General features: G+C 45.7%; 1 protein-coding gene across 2 annotated transcripts in view; it reads right to left on the reverse strand.

Moving 5' to 3' along the window:
• The window catches only part of ARHGAP30 (Rho GTPase activating protein 30), a 206,713-nt gene that overhangs the window by 17,919 nt on the left and 168,732 nt on the right, over nucleotides 1–20,062 (reverse strand). For both annotated transcript variants that reach the window (XM_077256839.1, XM_077256846.1), the window contains one exon: nucleotides 573–641. In XM_077256839.1, coding sequence (XP_077112954.1) covers nucleotides 573–641 — 69 coding nt within the window. The remainder of the gene's footprint in view (nucleotides 1–572; nucleotides 642–20,062) is intronic.

The following is a 20,062-nucleotide window of genomic DNA, read 5'->3' on the forward strand; positions in this document are numbered from 1 at the left end:
CAGTGTAGTCAGAGTTTTGGGGTCCGTGATGGAGCCAGAGTTATGGAATCACAAGAGTTTTGGCATCTATAGAAATGCTAAATATGTAATGTATTACATGTGAAACTCACTGCAAATGTACCTTCTTTCATAGATTTGTATTCTTCTACACATGGCCTCACTGCAAGACGCATGTTATTACTGATTATACATGAGCCATTTGTTGTTGGAGGTTTGATCTATTGACCCAACATTCATGGGGCAAATGATCCAAGAGACGCGGTGATAAATCATGTGTAGATCACTCCAATTATCTGCTTACACCAATCCTAGTAAATGTGGGCTATGGACTGGCATGCAGAGGGGAGAGGATGGAGAAAGGTGGGCAGCTTTGTTGGTTTGTGGTCTAGCATTGAATATTTTAGATGGTAAAACAGATATTTTTTGTTTCTGGGTTTGGAAATTTTTCTGACGCTGCAGCTTAGACATATTTGACCTTCAGCAGGTGAAGCCCCTCTGGAAGTGACAGCCGTTTAAGATAAAATCTTCTTGCCAATCTGCCACGGTAAAAATATAAAGATGTCTCTTCTCACCGTGTGTTGTGTGAGGGACTGAGCTCAGGGAATCCATGCTCTTGGCTGGACGCAGACTCATTTTTCCATCTGCAAAATACGCAAATCTTTAGATTAGGTTCTAAAAATAAAAAAATGCTGTTGTCAGTGATGCTCTACTGGTGTGTATGATAACCAAGCCATGGCAAGCTTGCTCCTGCTACATGCAACAGTCCACATCAATGTCCAATGTGGTCTCCAGACTGGGAGTCAGATAAGATGTACAATAAAACCTTCCACCAGTGACAGTATCCTCTCAACCTCCTGCTCCAGGAATGGAGGTCAGTCACTGCTACATCAACATCATACAATGTTGTTTCCAGGCTGAGAAGTCACTACTCGGTGTAACACATGGACACATTATGAAACCTTCCACTAGTGTCAGCAACTATAATATTCACAACCCTCAATGAAAACTTCACAAAAACTGAAATAAATCCACACAGTCTGACTCTGCTGTCTATCAGAACTGGCTTCTTCTGGGACCTAACCCTCAATGATCCCACACTCCATCACTCCAAAAGCGTTGCTTCCAAATCATAAAACTGTTAACTGCTCAAAACCAACCAACATGGGAAAAAAAAGCTTTGTAACAAATACAGTTGTGTGAAATAGTGTTTGCCCCCTTCCTGATCTCCTATTTTTTTCATGTTTGTCACACTTAAATGTTCCAGATCAACAAACAAATTTAAATATTAGACAAAGATAACAGAACTAATCACAAAATGCAGTTTTTCAAATGAAGGCCTTTAATATTAAGGGAAAAATAAATCTAAACCTACAGGGCCTTGTGTGAAAAAGTTATTGCCCCTAAACCTAATAATTGGTTGGGCCACCCTAAGCAGCAACAATTGCAATCAAGCATTTTCGATAACTGGCAATGAGGCTTTTACAACACTCTGTAGGAATTTTGGCCACTCATTTTTGCAAAATTGTTGCAATTCAGCCACATTGGAGGTTTCCGAGCATGAACCATCTTTTTAAGGTCATGCCACAGCATCTCTATTGGAATAAGATCAGGACTGTGACTAGGCCACTCCAAAGTCATAATTTTGTTTTTAAGCCATTCATAGGTGGACTTACTGGTGTGTTTTGGATCATTGTCCTGCTGCATAAACCAAGTGTGCTTCAGCTTGAGGTCACGAACAGATGATGGACATTCTCCTTCAGGATTTTTTGGTAGACAGCAAAAAGTCATGGTTCCATTTCCCACAGCAAGTCTTCCAGGTCCTAAAGCAGTAAAGCAGCCCCGGACCATCACATTACTAACACCATATTTTACTGTTGGTATGATGTTCGTTTTCTGAAATACTATATTACTTTTACATCAGATGTAATAGGACATACACCTTCCAAAAGAAATCAACTTTTGTCTCATCAGTCCACAGAGTATTCTCCCAAAAGTCTTGAGGATCATCAAGATGTTTCAGGCAAAACTGAGTCGTGCCTTTATGTTTTTATTACTCAGCAGCGGTTTTCGTCTTGAAACTCTGCCATGCCGGTCATTTTTGCCAAGTCTCTTTCTTATGGTGGAGTCATGAACACTGACCTTAACTGAGGCAAGTGAGGACTGCAGTTATTTGAATGTTGTTGTGGGGTCTTTTGTGACCTCTTGGATGAGTCATCGCTGCATTCTTGGGGTAATTTTGGTCGGCCAGCCACTCCTGGGAAGGCTCACCACTGTTCCATGTTTTCACCATTTGTGGATAATGGCTCTCATTGTGGTTTGTTGGGAGTCCCAAAGCTTTAAAAATGGCTTTATAACCTTTTCCAGATAGATAGATCTCAATTACTTTACTTCTCATTTGTTCCAGAACTTATTTGGATCACGGCATGATGTCTAGATTTTGAGGAACTATTGATCCAATTCACTTTGTCAGGCAAGTACTATTTAAGTGATTCCTTGATTGAGAATAGATGTGGTACAGGCAATAATCAGGCCTGGGTTTGGTTAGGGAATTTGAACTCAGCTTTAAGGGGGGGGCAATCACTTTTCACGCAGGGCCCTGTAGGTTTCGATTTCTCTTTCCCTTAATAATAAAGATTGCATGTTATGATTACTTGTGTTATCTTTGTCTAATATTTACATTTGTTTGGTGATCTGAAACATTCAAGTTTGACAAGCATGTGAAAGAATAAGGAATCAGGAAGGGGGCAAACACTTTTTCACACAACTGTATATCATAAACAGCAAACTAGGCATAATATTCCCTGATGTATTCAATTATTTTACGTACGAAGATAGCGACATTAATTCCACAGCGCTTTTCAGACATTATCCGCACTGTCCCCATTGGGGCTCAAAGTCTAGATTCCCTATCACTATGTCTTTGGAGTGTGGGAGGAAACTGGATGAAACACACAAACACGGGGAGAAGATACAAACTCCTTGCAGATGTTGTCCTTGATGGGATTTGATTCCATGACTTCAGGGCTGCAAGTCAGCAGTGCTAACCACTTACCAGCCATGATATATGATACAGGATCCCGATATCTCACACAGTATACCTATATATATCACACAGAATCCCTATATATACCACACAGCATCCCGATATCTCACACATCTTTATATATTTCACACAACATCCCAATATATATCCCACAGCGTCCCATTATATATCCCACAGCATCCGGATATATCTCACACTACATCCTGATATACTGTATCTCACACTACATCCTGATATATCTCACACAGCATCCCAATATATCTCACACAGCATCCCGATATATATCACACACAGCATGCCGATATATATATCACACACAGCATGCCGATATATATCTCACACAGCATCCCGATATATGTCACATACAGCATAACGATATATATCACACACAGCATCCCGATTAATATTACACACAACATTGCGATATATCTCACACAACATTTCGATATATATCACATAGCATCCCAATATGTATCACACATAGCATCCCGATACATCACACACAACATCCTGATATATATCACCCACAGCATCCCGATATATGTCACACACAGCTTTCTGATGTATATCACTCACAACATCCCAATATACAGGTCCTTCTCAAAAAATTAGCATATAGTGTTAAATTTCATTATTTACCATAATGTAATGATTACAATTAAACTTTCATATATTATAGATTCATTATCCACCAACTGAAATTTGTCAGGTCTTTTATTGTTTTAATACTGATGATTTTGGCATACAACTCCTGATAACCCAAAAAACCTGTCTCAATAAATTAGCATATTTCACCCGTCCAATCAAATAAAAGTGTTTTTTAATAACAAACAAAAAAACCATCAAATAATAATGTTCAGTTATGCACTCAATACTTGGTCGGGAATCCTTTGGCAGAAATGACTGCTTCAATGCGGCGTGGCATGGAGGCAATCAGCCTGTGACACTGCTGAGATGTTATGGAGGCCCAGGATGCTTCAATAGCGGCCTTAAGCTCATCCAGAGTGTTGGGTCTTGCGTCTCTCAACTTTCTCTTCACAATATCCCACAGATTCTCTATGGGGTTCAGGTCAGGAGAGTTGGCAGGCCAATTGAGCACAGTAATACCATGGTCAGTAAACCATTTACCAGTGGTTTTGGCACTGTGAGCAGGTGCCAGGTCGTGCTGAAAAATGAAATCTTCATCTCCATAAAGCATTTCAGCCGATGGAAGCATGAAGTGCTCCAAAATCTCCTGATAGCTAGCTGCATTGATCCTGCCCTTGATGAAACACAGTGGACCAACACCAGCAGCTGACATGGCACCCCACACCATCACTGACTGTGGGTACTTGACACTGGACTTCAGGCATTTTGGCATTTCCTTCTCCCCAGTCTTCCTCCAGACTCTGGCACCTTGATTTCCGAATTATATGCAAAATTTGCTTTCATCAGAAAAAAGTACTTGGGACCACTTAGCAACAGTCCAGTGCTGCTTCTCTGTAGCCCAGGTCAGGCGCTTCTGCCGCTGTTTATGGTTCAAAAGTGGCTTTACCTGGGGAATGCGGCACCTGTAGCCCATTTCCTGCACACGCCTGTGCACGGTGGCTCTGGATATTTCCACACCAGACTCAGTCCACTGCTTCCTCAGGTTCCCCAAGGTCTGGAATCGGTCCTTCTCCACAATCTTCCTCAGGGTCCGGTCACCTCTTCTCATTGTACAGCGTTTTCTGCCACATTGTTTCCTTCCAACAGACTTACCATTGAGGTGCCTTGATACAGCACTCTGGGAACAGCCTATTTCTTGAGAAATTTCTTTCTGGGTCTTACCCTCTTGCTTGAGGGTGTCAATGATGGCCTTCTTGACATCTGTCAGGTCGCTAGTCTTACCCATGATGGGGGTTTTGAGTAATGAACCAGGCAGGGAGTTTTTAAAAGCCTCAGGTATCTTTTGCATGTGTTTAGAGTTAATTAGTTGATTCAGAAGATTAGGGTAATAGGTCGTTTAGAGAACCTTTTCTTGATATGCTAATTTATTGAGACAGGTTTTTTGGGTTATCAGGAGTTGTATGCCAAAATCATCAGTATTAAAACAATAAAAGACCTGACAAATTTCAGTTGGTGGATAATGAATCTATAATATATGAAAGTTTAATTGTAATCATTACATTATGGTAAATAATGAAATTTAACACTATATGCTAATTTTTTGAGAAGGACCTGTATTGTAGAATAGCACGAACGCGGGATGCAGTGACGAGCAGGAGGCAGAACAATAGTTAAAGGGTTTATTATAAGGGATTCTCTAGGCAGGGAGAGAAATGGTTAAGAGGGGAGTAAAACTGGATATTGTGTCAGGGTAAGAACAAACAGTTACGAAACAGGTAAACTTATCAGCCTGATGGTTTCCGGGCTGTGGAAGCTTGAAATCCCATGGTGGTGCCGTTAGTGACGCGTGAAGTCTCTGGCCTGTTCCTGAAGGAAGATGATGCATTGTCTCCTGACAGAAGTAGCGTATCCTGGTTCTCCAATGCGAGGTCCTTGGTTACCGGGACAACGTACGCGAAGTGAAGCAGTCTCTGACACCGCCGGAAGGTGTCTCAGCCCAGTGGTGGTGACGGGAATGAAGCTACCCGATTCTAGGTGATTCGCCTGGTCAAATTTAGGCCGCGCACTCGCGGAAGTCAGTGGAATGATGAGGATCAAACCCTCAGTCGCAGGGGTGAGTGGGCACACGAGTTCCCATCCCTCACGTTCAGTGTGCGCAAGGGCTTAGGAGCTGCAGCGCAGGCCTGCTCTATCGTGTAGCCCCACGGAGAGTGAGTAAACCTCCTGCTGCGCGCTTTGTCTTCCCGCCAAGTTTCCCGCTTTCCTGCGCACCATCCCTTTTATCCCTGACACGCCCCATACAGTTAAGGACAAAGGTCTGTCCGGGTCAGACAGCTTTCCCCCCGGCAACAATGGTGACAACCCCGATAGTTCCGGAACCGACACGAGAGAGAGAGGTATCACTTGCCCGGTCCATCTTCCTACAATATCACACAGAATCCCGATATATATCACACAGCATTCCGATATATATCCCACACAGCATCCCGATAAATATTACACACAACATTGCATTATATATCAAACAACATTCCGATATATATCACACAGCATCCCGATATGTATCTCACACACAGCATCCCAATATATATCACACACAGCATCCTGATATACAGTATATCATACAAATCATCCCGATATATATCACCCAGTGTCATGAATCCCACCAGATATGTCAGGGATCCCATCAATATGTCACGGTTCATGGGGAAGATACCTTTATCATCCCCACCACTCACACCAATTTGTTTGTCGCGAACCGGGGTTGTTTGGTTGCCCCTGGTTCCTTCTGAAGGGGATTTATCTATATCCCACTTCCCAGTTCCGGTTTGGAACTTGCAGCTCTCTGGCGCCCCCCTTATCCTCAGGTCAGTTAGGGTACTGTGCCTAGGGTAATTAGTTACAGAAAGTTATAGTAATAGAAAGGCTGCCTGCTATGTACTGGCGATTGGGCATGCTAAAACGAGGGTGAGATAACTACTTTCACTGAGGCGGGAACAATAATTATCAATGCCGCTGTCACTGCAAAGCCTCTCAAACGCGCAGGACAAAGTATGCTGCCACCAGCTCCGATTTTTCAAGTATTAATGGGTCTGGAGCCAACTCAAATTAGTAGTGTAATTCACCTCAGAGGACATGACAGTTCGCTATAGAGCTGGGAGAAACAAGCTAGTAAATTTCTATTTTACTCATAAAAAAGGTAGGCAGTGTTTACAAAGTATAAACCGATAATATAAAGAAGACAAATCATGGGTACAATAAAATTACAAATAAAAAAAGACTAAAATTGAAAATAACACTTACAGGTCGTTATGTCATTGCTTTATCATGATGCCCATGTGCTCAGGAGACACATCAAGGTGCATTAGAACAGCTTTCAGAGCTGCTGTTAGCTCGCTTCCTGGGCCAAGACTGATTCACAACTCACCAGGGTTAAGATATGCCCTCTCGTCGTGAAATCTCTGAGTGGGCTGAGTTATAAAATGCACTCCTCTTTTCTCAGAATTATGAAAACTATTTTCATGCCTAACCCGCTGTATGGATCTCGTATACGAAGGAAACGATGATCACAATGTGCCCCACATCATGGGAATTCTTTTGAGTATAAACATGGAGTGATTACCTGAAACACTTCTGGGGAAACCCGCACTTTGCCCTCATTGGGTTTAGCTTCTAGCGGTATCAGGGGGTTATAGATCTATTGATGGACATCCGGAATATATAATTCTTATATCCCTAGACCAGATCAGTGCCCATATATACCCTTGAAAGAACAATAGAAGTGCATGGTTCCTATACCAGTTTCAACCAGTACCAGGAGGGAGGGGGAAATGAGTAGGGTAGGGAGATTTGTCTGCTGCAGCTATAAGCCATAAAACTGCTCAGGGGGCTGTGACACATTGGTATCAAGTTGCACAGAATGTGCCTGCCAAAGGGTTACTTTTTGCATCAGCGAATGCAGTGGGGGAGAAAGAGGGGTGTCGAATCTGCAGCGTGTGTCTGTGCCATGGTACCTTCTAGAACTAAACTCACATTTTGACATTTTTACATTATCGTGACACCTCCCCCTTTTGGACTGCGCTACGGAGGCAAAACCTCATGGCACTCCTCCTTTTGTACCTCAGCAGGTTCGCCCCAGTGGGACAACCCATCTGCATTGCCATGCTCCCTGCCCATTTGTGTTTGACTGTGAAGTCATACTGCTGGAGGACAAGGCTCCTGCTTAGCAACCTTCCGTTGGTCCCACACATGGCTTGTAGCCATCACAGAGGGTTTTGGTCTGTCACCACAGTGAAGGTGCAACAATACAGGTAGGGCTGCAAATGTTACAGGGCCCAGACAATGGCCAGACACTCCTTCTCAGTGGTGGAATAGGCCACTTTCATCGGCAGAAGTTCCGACTCAGGTGCAACATGGGGTGCTCTTGGTTCCCCTAGCACCGAGGCCAAACTTGCTGGCGTCGGTCTGCACCAAGAATGGTCGACTGCTGTCGACTGCTTTCAACACAGGAGCGTTGCACAGGGCTGTTTTCACAGGGTCCAGAAGGCAGGACGTTATCTGCGTTTCGGGCAGTCTGACTGCGGGTGAGAGCAGCTAGGTAGGCTGGCTTCACGAGGATTTCCACAGATCCCTCAGCCGGCGCTGCTATGGGTACTACCTCCCCATCTACCCCCATTACCTCATGAGCAGTGCTACTTATGGGGCAGTTAACTTCCTCTGTAGCACTGGTCAGTTGCACGGCATCACCTTCCTCATGGTTCCCATGCATCTCCCCATTTCCCTTAGCACGATCGCTGGCTCCTGTTAGGGGTTCCTAAGCCATTCCACCCCGCGGAGTGACGTGGCTGAGCACTCCTGCACCTGTGGACACATCATTCTTAGGAAATAATTGGTTATCAGGTAAAACATGCATATTTTCATCATCAGCATTATCGGTATTACCCTTGGCATTTTCAGAAAAATTATTATCAGGTACATCATTAATCGGTAAAGCATTGTCAGGTAGCACATGCAATTTCCCATTGCTATCATCAGCATTCGATCAGGGAGGGGAGTCAGGGACATAGTATGCAACCATCCTCCAAAATCAGTCCACAATAAAACATCAGTGGGTAAGTTATCGGACAGCCCCACTTGCTTCACCCCGCTCCAGGCACCCCAAGCTATATACACCCGGGTTATTGGCAGGGGACAGCTGATGCCCCCAATCCCGGTGACAGTCAGGGTTTTCCCTGGAATAATTTATTCAGGGGCCGCTGTTATGATCCCAATGGCAGAGGATCTCAGAGATTACAGCAAAGTCTGCAAACATAAATACCAGCTCATAGGGAAGTGGTAACTAGGCTGACCATATACCTGATCCTAGCACAACCAACTAACAGTAGCCGGGGAACGTACCTACGTTGATCCTAGACGTCTCGCGCCAGCCGGAGAACTAACTAACCCTGTCAGGGAAAATAAGACCTCTCTTGCCTCAAGAAGAAAGACCCCAAAGTTATAGTACAAGCCCCCAACAAATAATAACAGTGAGGTAAGAAGAAAAGACAAATGTAAGAATGAACTAGATTTTAGCAAAGAGAGGCCCACTAACTAATAGCAGAATATAGTAAGATGACTTATATGGTCAGCAAAAAACCCTACAAAAAATATCCACGCTGAATATCCAAGAACCCCCGAACCGACTAACGGTGAAGGGGGAGAATATCAGCCCCCTAGAGCTCCCAGCGATATCAGGAATCACATTTTGTGCAAGCTGGACAAAAATAAGAACAATGCAAATAAACAAAAATAAGAAAGCAGGACTTAGCTTATCTTGCAAGGAACCAGGGCCTGAAGACAGGAGCAAACAGAAATGAACTGATTACAACGATGCCAGGCACTGGACTGAGAATCCAGGAAGTTTAAATAGCAACACCCCAGGCCTAACGAACCAGGTGAGTACCAACCTGGGAAAAGACAATCCAAGTGCCAAACCACTAGTGACCACAAGAGGGAGCCAAGAAGTATAGTTCACAACAGTACCCCCCCTTTAAGGAGGGGTCACCGAACCCTCACCAAGACCACCAGGGCGATCAGGATGAGCAGCGTGGAAGGCACGAACCAAATCGGCCGCATGAACATCAGAGGCGACCACCCAGGAATTATCCTCCTGACCATAGCCCTTCCATTTGACCAAATACTGAAGCCTCCGTCTAGAGAGACGAGAATCCAAGATCTTCTCCACCACGTACTCCAACTCGCCCTCAACCAACACCGGAGCAGGAGGCTCAACAGCAGGAACCACAGGCACAACGTACCGCCGCAACAAAGACCTATGGAACACGTTGTGAATGGCAAACGACACCGGAAGATCCAAACGAAAAGAAACCGGGTTAAGATCTTCCAAAATTTTATAAGGACCAATAAAGCGAGGCTTAAACTTAGGAGAGGAAACCTTCAGAGGGACATACCGAGAAGACAACCAAACCAACTCCCCAACACGAAGTTGGGGACCCACACCGCGGCGGCGGTTGGCAAAACGCTGAGCCTTCTCCTGTGACAACTTCAAGTTGTCCACCACATGACTCCAAATCCGCTGCAACCTATCCACCACGGAATCCACCCCAGGACAGTCAGAAGACTCAACATGACCCGAGGAAAAACGAGGATGAAAACCAGAGTTGCAGAAGAATGGCGAAACCAAAGTAGCGGAACTAGCCCGATTATTAAGGGCAAACTCAGCCAATGGCAAGAAGGTCACCCAATCATCCTGGTCCGCAGAAACAAAACATCTCAAATAAGCCTACAGTGTCTGATTAGTTCGCTCCGTTTGGCCATTAGTCTGAGGATGAAAGGCAGATGAAAACGACAAATCAATGCCCATTTTAGCACAAAAAGATCGCCAGAATCTGGACACAAACTGGGATCCTCTGTCGGACACGATATTCTCAGGAATGCCGTGTAAACGAACCACATTCTGAAAAAACAAAGGAACCAGATCGGAAGAGGAAGGCAACTTAGGCAAGGGCACCAAATGGACCATCTTGGAAAAACGATCACACACCACCCAGATGACAGACATACCTTGAGACACCGGAAGATCAGAAATGAAATCCATGGAAATGTGTGTCCAAGGCCTCTTCAGGACGGGCAAGGGCAAAAGCAACCCGCTAGCAGGAGAACAACAAGGCTTAGCCCGAGCACAAGTCCCACAGGACTGCACAAATGACCGCACATCCCGTGACAAGGAAGGCCACCAAAAGGACCTAGCCACCAAATCTCGGGTACCAAAAATCCCCGGATGCCCTGCCAACACCGAGGAATGAACCTCGGAAATAACTCTGCTGGTCCATTTATCAGGAACAAACAGTCTGTCGGGTGGACAAGAGTCAGGTCTACCAGCCTGAAATCTCTGCAACACACGTCGCAAATCAGGCGATATGGCCGACACGATGACTCCCTCTTCAAGAATACCAGCTGGCTCCGAGACTCCAGGAGAGTCAGGCACAAAGCTCCTAGAAAGAGCATCAGCCTTAACATTCTTCGAACCAGGCAGGTACGAGACCACAAAATCAAAACGAGAGAAAAACAATGACCAACGAGCCTGTCTAGGATTCAGGCGCTTAGCAGACTCGAGATACATCAGATTTTTGTGATCAGTCAAGACCACCACACGATGCTTAGCACCCTCGAGCCAATGACGCCACTCCTCAAATGCCCACTTCATGGCCAACAACTCCCGATTACCAGCATCATAGTTCCGCTCAGCAGTCGAAAACTTCCTAGAGAAAAAAGCACATGGTCTCATCACAGAGCAACCAGAGCCTCTCTGCGACAAAACAGCCCCAGCACCAATCTCAGAAGCATCCACTTCAACCTGAAAGGGAAGTGAGACATCAGGCTGGCACAAAACAGGCGCCGAAGTAAACCGGCGCTTCAGCTCCTGGAAGGCCTCCACGGCTGCAGGAGCCCAATTAGCCACATCAGAACCTTTCTTGGTCATATCCGTCAAAGGTTTAACAACGCTAGAAAAGTTAGCGATAAAACGACGGTAGAAATTAGCAAACCCCAAGAACTTCTGAAGACTCTTAACAGACGTGGGTTGAGTCCAATCATGAATAGCTCGGACCTTGACTGGGTCCATCTCCACAGCAGAAGGGGAAAAAATAAAACCCAAAAAGGAAACCTTCTGCACTCCAAAGAGACACTTTGAGCCCTTCACATACAAAGCATTATCACGCAAAACCTGAAACACCATCCTGACCTGCTTTACATGAGAATCCCAATCATCAGAAAAAAACAGAATATCATCCAGATAAACAATCATAAATTTATCTAGATACTTCCGGAAGATATCATGCATAAAGGACTGAAACACTGAAGGAGCATTAGAGAGCCCAAAGGGCATCACTAAGTACTCAAAATGACCTTCGGGCGTATTAAATGCAGTTTTCCATTCATCTCCCTGCCTAATGCGCACAAGGTTGTACGCACCACGAAGATCTATCTTGGTGAACCACTTGGCACCCTTAATCCGAGCAAACAAGTCCGACAATAGTGGCAAAGGATACTGAAACTTAACAGTGATTTTATTCAGAAGCCGATAGTCTATACAAGGTCTCAAAAACCCGTCTTTTTTGGCCACAAAAAAGAATCCCGCACCAAGAGGGGAAGAGGATGGACGAATATGCCCCTTCTCCAAAGACTCCTTGACATAAGAACGCATCGCGGCATGTTCGGGTACAGACAAATTAAATAATCGTCCCTTAGGAAATTTACTACCAGGAATCAAATCTATAGCGCAGTCACAGTCCCTATGAGGAGGAAGAGCACTGGACCTGGACTCACTGAATACATCCTGATAGTCCCACAAATACTCAGGAACTTCTGAAGGAGTAGAAGAAGCAATAGACACCGGCGGAGAATCGCAATGAATTCCCTGACAACCCCAACTCGACACAGACATAGCCTTCCAATCCAAAACTGGATTATGGGTCTGTAACCATGGCAGACCTAAAACGACCAAATCATTCATTTTATGCAGAACAAGAAAACGAATCACCTCCCGATGTTCAGGAGTCATGCACATGGTCACTTGTGTCCAATACTGCGGTTTATTTTCCGCCAGTGGCGTAGCATCAATTCCTCTGAGAGGAATAGGAATTTTTAAAGGCTCCAGGACAAAACCACAGCGCTTAGCAAACGACAAGTCCATAAGACTCAGGGCAGCACCTGAATCCACAAACGCCATAACAGGGTAGGAAGACAATGAGCAAATTAAAGTCACAGACAAAATAAATTTAGGCTGCAAATTACCAATGGTGACAGGACTGACAACCTTTGTTAGGCGTTTAGAGCATGCTGATATAACATGCGTAGAATCACCACAGTAAAAACACAGCCCATTCTGACGTCTATGATTTTGTCGTTCGGTTCTAGTCAGGATTCTATCACATTGCATTGAGACAGGTGTCCGTTCAGACAACACCGCCAGAGGATTAGCGGATTTGCGCTCCCGCAAACGCCGATCAATCTGAATAGCCAGCGCCATAGAATCATTCAGACTAGTAGGAATTGAGAAACCCACCATCACATTCTTAATGGCTTCAGAAAGGCCATTTCTGAAATTTGCGGCCAGAGCACATTCATTCCATTGAGTAAGCACGGACCATTTCCGAAATTTTTGGCAATACACTTCAGCTTCATCCTGGCCCTGAGAGATAGCCAGTAGAGCTTTTTCTGCCTGAATTTCAAGATTAGGCTCCTCATAAAGCAATCCGAGCGCCAGAAAAAACGCATCAACATCCGCCAATGCCGGATCTCCTGGCGCCAACGAGAAAGCCCAATCCTGAGGGTCGCCACGCAAGAAGGAGATAACAATTTTAACTTGCTGAGCTGAATCTCCAGACGAACGAGGTTTCAAAGATAGAAACAATTTACAATTATTCCTAAAATTCCTAAATTTAAATCGATCTCCAGAGAACAGCTCAGGAATAGGTATCTTAGGCTCTGACATAGGACTGCTAACAACAAAATCCTGAATGCCCTGCACTCGTGCAGCAAGCTGATCCACACTAGTAATCAAGGTCTGAACATTCATGTCTGCAGCAAAGCTTCAAGCCACTCAGAGACAAAGGGGAAGAAGAAAAAAAAACAAAAAAAACTCAGAACTTCTTTACTTTTAATCCCGCTTCAGCAATTCACTCTTAGGCCTGGCATACTGTTATGATCCCAATGGCAGAGGATCTCAGAGATTACAGCAAAGTCTGCAAACATAAATACCAGCTCATAGGGAAGTGGTAACTAGGCTGACCATATACCTGATCCTAGCACAACCAACTAACAGTAGCCGGGGAACGTACCTACGTTGATCCTAGACGTCTCGCGCCAGCCGGAGAACTAACTAACCCTGTCAGGGAAAATAAGACCTCTCTTGCCTCAAGAAGAAAGACCCCAAAGTTATAGTACAAGCCCCCAACAAATAATAACGGTGAGGTAAGAAGAAAAGACAAACGTAAGAATGAACTAGATTTTAGCAAAGAGAGGCCCACTAACTAATAGCAGAATATAGTAAGATGACTTATATGGTCAGCAAAAAACCCTACAAAAAATATCCACGCTGAATATCCAAGAACCCCCGAACCGACTAACGGTGAGGGGGGAGAATATCAGCCCCCTAGAGCTCCCAGCGATATCAGGAATCACATTTTGTGCAAGCTGGACAAAAATAAGAACAATGCAAATAAACAAAAATAAGAAAGCAGGACTTAGCTTATCTTGCAAGGAACCAGGACCTGAAGACAGGAGCAAACAGAAATGAACTGATTACAACGATGCCAGGCACTGGACTGAGAATCCAGGAAGTTTAAATAGCAACACCCCAGGCCTAACGAACCAGGTGAGTACCAACCTGGGAAAAGACAATCCAAGTGCCAAACCACTAGTGACCACAAGAGGGAGCCAAGAAGTATAGTTCACAACAGGCCGCCAGTTCGGGTCGGATGAGGGTTCACTCAGCCCTGGTGTCCTTGAGGCCTGTAGCGACATGGCCCCCCATGGAGACATTCTGCACATTGCCACAGACCCTCCCAACCGCCCCACCCACCAAAAAAACTGCTGCATTAGGCCCTGGGGCCTTGGCTGTGGAGATTCTCTGCTTCTCCGGACAGTGGGCGCTGATGTTACCAGTCCGCTTGCAGAAAAAATACTGGCGAGTCGGTGGTAGGTCTGGTGCTGTTGGCAACGGGGACAGGGCCTCTGGTGAGTTGGCTGGCAGGGGTACTGGCGTTGGATGCAGGCTTACCCCCTCTCCAGCTGGCGGTGACTGGCTTCCGCACTTCCGATTTACGGTTGGCCTCATAGGCATCGGCAATCTGCGCTACTTTAGTCACGTCTTTGGGTTCTCGGTCCATCACAAACTGTCGCACCTCAGCTGGGCAAATAAGTAAGAACTGGTCTTTGATCATCAGGTCCCACAGCTATGCAAAGGAGGTCACTGACAGTCCTTGGATCCACTAGTCAAAGTGGGTCACGAGTCCATGCGCCACATCGCTGTAACTGTCGTGTGGGCCACGTTGGAGGTTCCGGAACTTTCTGCGGTAAACCTCAGGAGTCAGTTGGTACTTTGTTATCAGGGCCTGCTTGATGGCCTCATAATCTTCATCTTGGTCTGTCGGGAGAGAAACAAATGCCTCCAGAGCTTTGCCTTTTAGCCCAGGGGTCAGGTATTGGGTCCATTGGTCCCTAGGCAGGCGGTACTGTCTGCAGGCTTTCTCATATGCCCACAAAAAAGTGCCCAAGTTCCCATCCTTTTCCATCACAGGAAATTGCTCTGGCCGGGGTTATGGTAGATGAGCGTTGCTTGACTCACTGCTCCGCGTGATAAATGGTACGGCTCTGGCTCTGAGTTGGGCCATCTGCAGTTCATGGTCCCTCCGAGCTTGGGCCTCCCGCTCAGCTCGCTTTTCCTCTTTCTCTTGGTATTGCTGGATCAGCTGCAGCCGTCCATCATGGTTGTCAGCAGGGAGTTGTTCCAATGCCACTTGCAGGTTGGGGTTCAATCCACCCTGGTTGCTAGTAGGCCTGGCATTCAATGGTTGGATCTCTGCTGCAGCCCCCTTTTCGCTTGGGCCAGCTTCTGCATCCTCTGGGCTCTGAGCGATTTCCCGTTGCACCAGAGCCGTGACTAGTTGGCTTTTGTTTTTGCTCGTGGCGTCAATCTGCATCAACCCGCAAAGGGCAATAAGAGTGTCCTTCTTCTGCTGGGTGTACCAGCCTTCTCCTTTTGCGGCCAACATTGCCAAATAAAAGATAGGATAGAAAAACAAAGAGAAAGGGAGTGGGTAATCGCAAGTACACACGGTATCGTCTCAGAACTAGTAAACACTGTGCTTGTTCTCCAAAACTTTTTTGCGCAAGGTCCTCTCAAGAACTGTGCAAGTTTTTAATGAGAGGAATGATTGCTTAAACCCTATCACTAATGCTCTATTATCCCACCGCTGCCACCAATATGTCACGAATCCCACCGGATATGTCAGGGATCCCACCAATATGTCACGGTTCACGGGGAAGATACCTTTATCATCCCCACCACTCACACCAATTTGTTGCGAACCGGGGTTGTTTGGTTGCCCCTGGTTCCTTCTGAAGGGGATTTATCTATATCCCACTTCCCAGTTCCGGTGTGGAACTTGCAGCTCTCTGGCGCTCCCCTTACCCTCAGGTCAGTCAGGGTACTGCACCTAGGGTAATTCCTCCCAGAAAGGCTGCCTGCTATGTACTGGCGATTGGGCACGCTGCAGTGAGGGTGAGATAACTACTCCCACTCAAGCAGGAAGAATAATTATCAACGCCACCATCGCTACAAAGCCTGCCAAACGCACAGGACAAAGTATGCTACCACTAGCTCCGATTTTCGAAGTATTAACGGGTCCAGAGCAAACCCAAATTAATAGCGTAATTCACCTCAGAGGACGTGACAGTTCATTATAGAGCAGGGAAAGACAAGCTATTAATTTTATATTTTACTCCAAAAAAAGGTAGGCAATGTTTAAAAAGTATAAAACCGTATTATAAAAAAAACAACAAATCATGTGTACAATACAAGTACAAATAAAAAAAGGATTAAAATTGAAAAGAACACTTACAGGTCGTTATGTCATTGCATCATTATGGCGGCCGTGTGCTCAGGAGACACATCAAGATGCATTAGAACAGCTTGCAGAGCTGCTGTTAGCTCACTTCCTGGGCCAAGACTGAGTCACAACTCACCCGGGTTAAGATATGCCCTCTCATCATGACGTCACTGAGTGGGCTGAGTTATGAAATGCACTACTCTTTTCTCAGAATTATGAAAACTATTTTCATGCCTAACTCGCTGTATGAATCTCGTATACGAAGCACACTATGATCAGAATGTGCCCCACATCATGGGAATTCTTTTAAGCGTAAACATGGAGTGATTACCTGAAACTAGGGTTGAGCGAAACGGATCGGACAAATTCAAAAGTCGCCGACTTTCGGCAAAGTCCGATTTCATGAAACCCGACCCGATCCTAGTGTGGGATCGGCCATGCGGTCAGCGATCAGCGCGCCAAAGTCACGTTTCGCATGACGCGTTCAGCGCCATTTTTCAGCCAATGAAGGAGGACGCAGAGTGTGGGCAGCGTGATGACATAGGTCTCGATCCCCACCATCTTAGAGAAGGGCATGACAGTGATTGGCTTGCTTTCTGCGGCATCACAGGGGGTATAAAGGGGCGTGCACGCCGACCGCCATCTTACTTCTGCCGATCGTAGCATAGGGAGAGGTTGCTGCAGATTCATCAGAAGAAGGGATATAGTTAGGGAGGGAAGATTAACCCCCAAACTGCTTGTGCTGTAGCGATTTCCACTGTCCAACACCACCTTTGTTTTGCAGGGACAGTGGAGGCTATATTTTTGTGCATCAGCTCTGTAGCTTATTAGGCTGCCTTATAAGGCTCCCTGATAGCTGCATTGCTGTTTGCACGCTGCTGTGCAAACCAACTGCTTTTTTAAAAGCAAAAATCCTGTTGCTCCTTTCTGCACAGTTCTATTGTTTATTTGTCCACACTTTTGTGTGCAGCAGTCCTTTTTATTGCTGCCATACTTGTCCTGAGATCATTGTAGGGAGATTGAAATTGTACTACAGTCCTTGTATTTTTTCATATATCTTCCAGCCACTTACTGCCACTCACATTGCGTTGTTTTATACACTGGGCCTGAGTTTTGGTTCAGTCTCCCCCCAAAAAAAGGGAGATTCAAATTCTCACAAAGTGGATATATTTCACTCCTGTTAGTTTGTCGTATATCAGCCAGCCACCTGCTGCCACTGACATTGCATTGTTTTTTATACTGGGCCTGAGTTTTGGTTCAGTCTCCCCCGAATAAAAAGGAGATTCAAATTCTCACAAAGTGGATATACCTCAGTCCTGTTAGTTTGTCGTATATCAGCCAGCCACCTGCTGCCACTCACATTGCGTTGTTTTATACACTGGGCCTGAGTTTTGGTTCAGTCTCCCCCCAAAAAAAGGGAGATTCAAATTCTCACAAAGTGGATATACTTCAGTCCTGTTAGTTTGTCGTATATCAGCCAGCCACTTTCTGCCACTTACATTGTATTGTTTTTTATACTGGGCCTGAGTTTTGGTTCAGTCTCCCCCGAATAAAAAGGAGATTCAAATTCTCACAAAGTAGATATATTTCAGTCCTGTTAGTTTGTCGTATATCAGCCAGCCACCTGCTGCCACTCACATTGCGTTGTTTTATACACTGGGCCTGAGTTTTGGTTCAGTCTCCCCCCAAAAAAAGGGAGATTCAAATTCTCACAAAGTGGATATACTTCAGTCCTGTTAGTTTGTCGTATATCAGCCAGCCACTTTCTGCCACTTACATTGTGTTGTTTTATGCACAGGGCCTGAGTTTTGGTTCAGTCTCCCCCAAAAAAGGGAGATTTAAATTCTCAACAAGTTTATATACACCTTCTACCTTGTTTTACAGTACCATGTAACGGCTGACTCCCCCCACAGGGCCGTGGTCACCACCTGGCGCAGGCACCCGTGCGAGTGCCATTTGCCTGGACAGGTGGGTGTGCCCACTCTTGGGCGACGGCACTGGCACAGGGTCCCTCATAGTACAATGAAGTGTCTCTGACGGTGGTGGTGCACAACCAACGTCAGACACACCGTCGTAATATGAGGGGCCCTGTGCCAGTACCGCCACCCATGAGAGAGTGTTCCCCCCCCCCAGCTCGAACAGTGCTCTACCACTTGCAATACTTACCTCTCCCGGCTCCATCACTGTGTAGTCTGTGCTGTTAAATCCTTCAATGGCACTGCCAATACAAATTTGTTGAAATGATAGATGATAGTTAAAATATACAGGGGCCCTGGCCTCCATTTAGACCAGTTAATACTTTGCGCCTACTACCACTGTCTGCTACTCAGCAGAGGAGCCCACCCCTGTACCTAGCTATGCCACCTGTTTATTTATGAACAATTTTTTGGCAGACATTTAGCCTACTTTATTATTTGGGCTTACTAACTTAGTCTGCTACTCATTACAGTTTTCCTCCACTGAACAAAGCGATGCCACATGTTTAGTCCTGTTACCAATTTTGAACTGCATTTAGCCCACTTTATTATTTGGGCCTACTTACTGTGTCTGCCACTCATTACAGTTGTCCTCCGCTGAACAAAGCAATGCTGCCTGTTTAGTCCTGTTACCAATTTTGAACTGCATTTAGCCCACTTTATTATTTGGGCCTACTAACTGTGTCTGCCACTCATTATAGTTGTCCTCCACTGAACAAAGCAATGCCGCCTGTTTAGTCCTGTTACCAATTTTGAACTGAATTTAGACCACTTTATTATTTGGGCCTATATCTGTGTTTCCTCCTCATCCTCCTGCCCATTGCCCAGCCACTGCTAGATGAGTCTGCTGGTACATTGACCTAGACCACTACATTCCCCTTATACTCTACACAGCCAGGATCTGACCCTGCTGAAAGTCAGGGTCCCCTTCCCGCATACTATACCACCTTACACGGGGACAAAGAGGAAGGTGCAGATGAAAGTGCAGGTTCCTTCATCAGGTGGGGGGGCATACTCATTGGCGACGTCTCTGGCACAGGGCCCCTCATAGTACGCAAAAGTGTCTCTGCCGGTGGGAGGCGCCACCCGCCGTCAAACACTCCGCCGTACTATGAGGGGCCCTGTACCAGTGCTAATGCCAACGAGTGGGCCCCCCCTGCTTGCTCAGGATCACAGCACTTGCAAAGTTGAAATACTTACCTGCCGACTTTGATTCCCCATTGACTTTCATTGGGTTTCGTGTTTCAGTCGGCGCCCGACTTTTTGCAATAATCGGCCGATTTCACCCGAACCGACTTTTCACAAAGTCGGGTTTCGCAAAACCCGACTCGATCCCAAAAAAG

Source organism: Ranitomeya variabilis, chromosome 1, assembly GCF_051348905.1.
Source record: "Ranitomeya variabilis isolate aRanVar5 chromosome 1, aRanVar5.hap1, whole genome shotgun sequence".
Taxonomy (NCBI): Eukaryota; Metazoa; Chordata; class Amphibia; order Anura; family Dendrobatidae; genus Ranitomeya; species Ranitomeya variabilis.